This window comes from Haliaeetus leucocephalus, unplaced genomic scaffold (assembly GCF_000737465.1).
Source record: "Haliaeetus leucocephalus isolate CR32 unplaced genomic scaffold, Haliaeetus_leucocephalus-4.0 Scaffold193, whole genome shotgun sequence".
Classification (NCBI taxonomy): Eukaryota; Metazoa; Chordata; class Aves; order Accipitriformes; family Accipitridae; genus Haliaeetus; species Haliaeetus leucocephalus.
This window is the reverse complement of record NW_010972629.1, coordinates 129,922-132,214: the sequence shown is the minus strand read 5'-3', so window position 1 is coordinate 132,214 and position 2,293 is coordinate 129,922. Positions and strand designations below refer to the sequence as shown.

General features: G+C 68.0%; 1 protein-coding gene across 1 annotated transcript in view; it reads right to left on the bottom strand.

Annotated features, from left to right (window-relative positions):
* SEMA6C (sema domain, transmembrane domain (TM), and cytoplasmic domain, (semaphorin) 6C) overlaps positions 1-1,848 on the bottom strand; it is a 9,800-nt gene extending 7,952 nt beyond the window's left edge. Inside the window, exon 1 of the mRNA XM_010565598.1 lies at positions 1,670-1,848. Coding sequence (XP_010563900.1) covers positions 1,670-1,841 — 172 coding nt within the window. The 5' untranslated portion in view covers positions 1,842-1,848. The remainder of the gene's footprint in view (positions 1-1,669) is intronic.
* Positions 1,849-2,293: the final 445 nt, after the last annotated feature.

Genomic DNA, 2,293 nt, shown 5'->3' with positions numbered 1-2,293 from the left:
GGCTGGGGGACGGGACCGGGGACCCCCCGTGGGACCCCACCCGGGACACACCTCCCCCCCGCCCCCGCCGGGGCCACCCTATAGATAGTCATTAATCCCCGTTAATGAGATGATCCTCATTAGCTGCTGAGAGGGGGGTGGGGGGGGCCGGCTTGGCCATGCGTGTGCACAGCCGCGCGGGAGCGGGCGCGCGTGGGTGCTTGCACACGCGTGTGCGCGGCCCCGGCCCCCCCGCGCGTGCACGCGCCCACGTGCAAGCGTCCGCGCACACAGACGGGCAGGCGGGTGGGTGCACGTGCTGCGCACGGCCAGGCACGCGCGCGGAGACCCTCGCACACGCGTGTGCAACGGGGCTGGGTGTCACCTGTGTGTGTGTGTGTGTCCCGAGTGGGGACCTGTCACCTCCCTTGCACCAGCGAGTGGCTGTTTGCATGCACGTGTGCACCTGGCCCAGTGGGGACTGGGAGCTACTGGGAGCACTGGGCTCCCCCCCCAAGGTGCCATTCAGGCTCCGGTCCCCAAGTGTCACGGGGGGGGACACAGGGGACCATGGGGACATCCCAGGGGACTGGGTGGCCCTGGGGGTGCTGGGGGACCGTGGGGAGATTTCCGAGGCTCTGGGGGGGGTCCCAAGGGTGCGGGGACAGGGTGACACCTGGTGGCAGTGAGTGGTGTGGCACCCACATCCCCTGGGTGACCGGGGAGGGGATACACACGGTGTCCCAGTGTCCCCGAGTGGGTGCCTGCAGTCCCAGGGGCCTGACTGGCCTGACTGGGTGCAGACCATGTCCCTGAGGGGTGATAGCATCCCCACGGGGGTGATACTGTCCCCAGGTGGTGTCCTGCCCCCAAGGGGATGACCGTGTTCCAAGGGCTGTGACCGTGCCCCTGGGGGGGAAATCATGTCCCCACTGGGATGTCCATGTCCCCAGGGAGGTGATGGTGTCCCCAGGGGGGTGTGACGGGTGTCCTCGGGGGGTGACAAACAGGCAGAGCCGGGTGACAGTGCTCTGTTTTATTTACAGGCTCTCAGGGTGGGGGGTGACCATCCCTGTCCCCATGGGGGTCCAGGCACTGGCATGGGGGGGTCCCACCCCCCTCTGAACTCCCCCGTGAGAGCAAAGACATACAAATAAATACAACCAGAGGAAAAACATCAGCTGGTAAGTCTTGTCCCAGTACCTCCCAGTAGCCCTGCAAGAGGGCTGGCTCTGCACTCAGGGGATGGGTGTCCCTGCAGCAGGAAAGGTCCCTTGAAGGAGACAAGGAGGGGACACCATGTCCTGTCCCGTCCCCCCAAAATCCCTGTGTCCCCTCCGGTATACCCTGGCTGGGGCTGGGGGTGTCCTGGGGTCCCTGTCACCACGGGGTGTCACGTCCCCTGGCATCCTCGGCGTCACAGCATGAAGATCTCGTCCTCAGCGTCACGGAGGGCAGCCGCCCGTGGGGTCCTGGTGAGGGGCCGGGGGCCGAGGCGGGGACCCCGGGGGGCCAGTGGGCCCCCGGCATCGGGGCTCCGGGTGCCTTCGGCCTTGGCCGTGCTGCAGGGGACGCAGCGGGGTGGCACTGAGGGGTGGCCTTGCCACCCACCCACCCACGCTGCAGCCAAACCCACCTTCCAAAAGACCCCATTCTGCCCCAAAAGGGGAGGCGGGACAGGCGCGCTCACCCTGTGCTGCCAGCGCGGAGCCGTTGTGCCGCCGCCACCGCCTTGGAGCGCCCGATCTCGGCGTCGAGCTGCCGTAGGAAATCGGTGGCTGAGAGGTCGTGGCGGGATGGGATGGGGGCCACCGGGATGTCCCCCGGGGGGACGGGGACATCCTTGTCCTTCTCCTCCTCATCCTTGTCATCGTCCTTGTCCTCATCTTTGGGGCAGGGTCCCCCCGGCTGTGCCGGCACGGGGATGAGGAGGGTGGGCTTGAGAAAGATGGTGTCCGAGGTGTAGAGGCGGTTGGCGCGCTTGATCTGCTCCATCTGCCGGGGACCGGGATGGGGACAGGGATGGGATGGGGACAAGAATGGGGACAGGGTAAGGGTGGGGACAGGGACAAGGACAGGGATGGGATGGGAACAGAGATAAGGGCCAGGAGGGGGACAGCGAGGGGATGGGGACAGTCACAGGGACAGGGTGGGTGAGGGAAGGGGACGGCGACAGGGATGGCCCCATGGGGACTGAGGGGCTGCCGGGGGACCACGGGTTCGTCCTGCCCCCGCCGGCCCCGGGGATCCCGCCCCACACCACCCCACGGCCTCTCCGGACCACTGGAGGGCCGCCCCCCCCCCTCCGCAACGG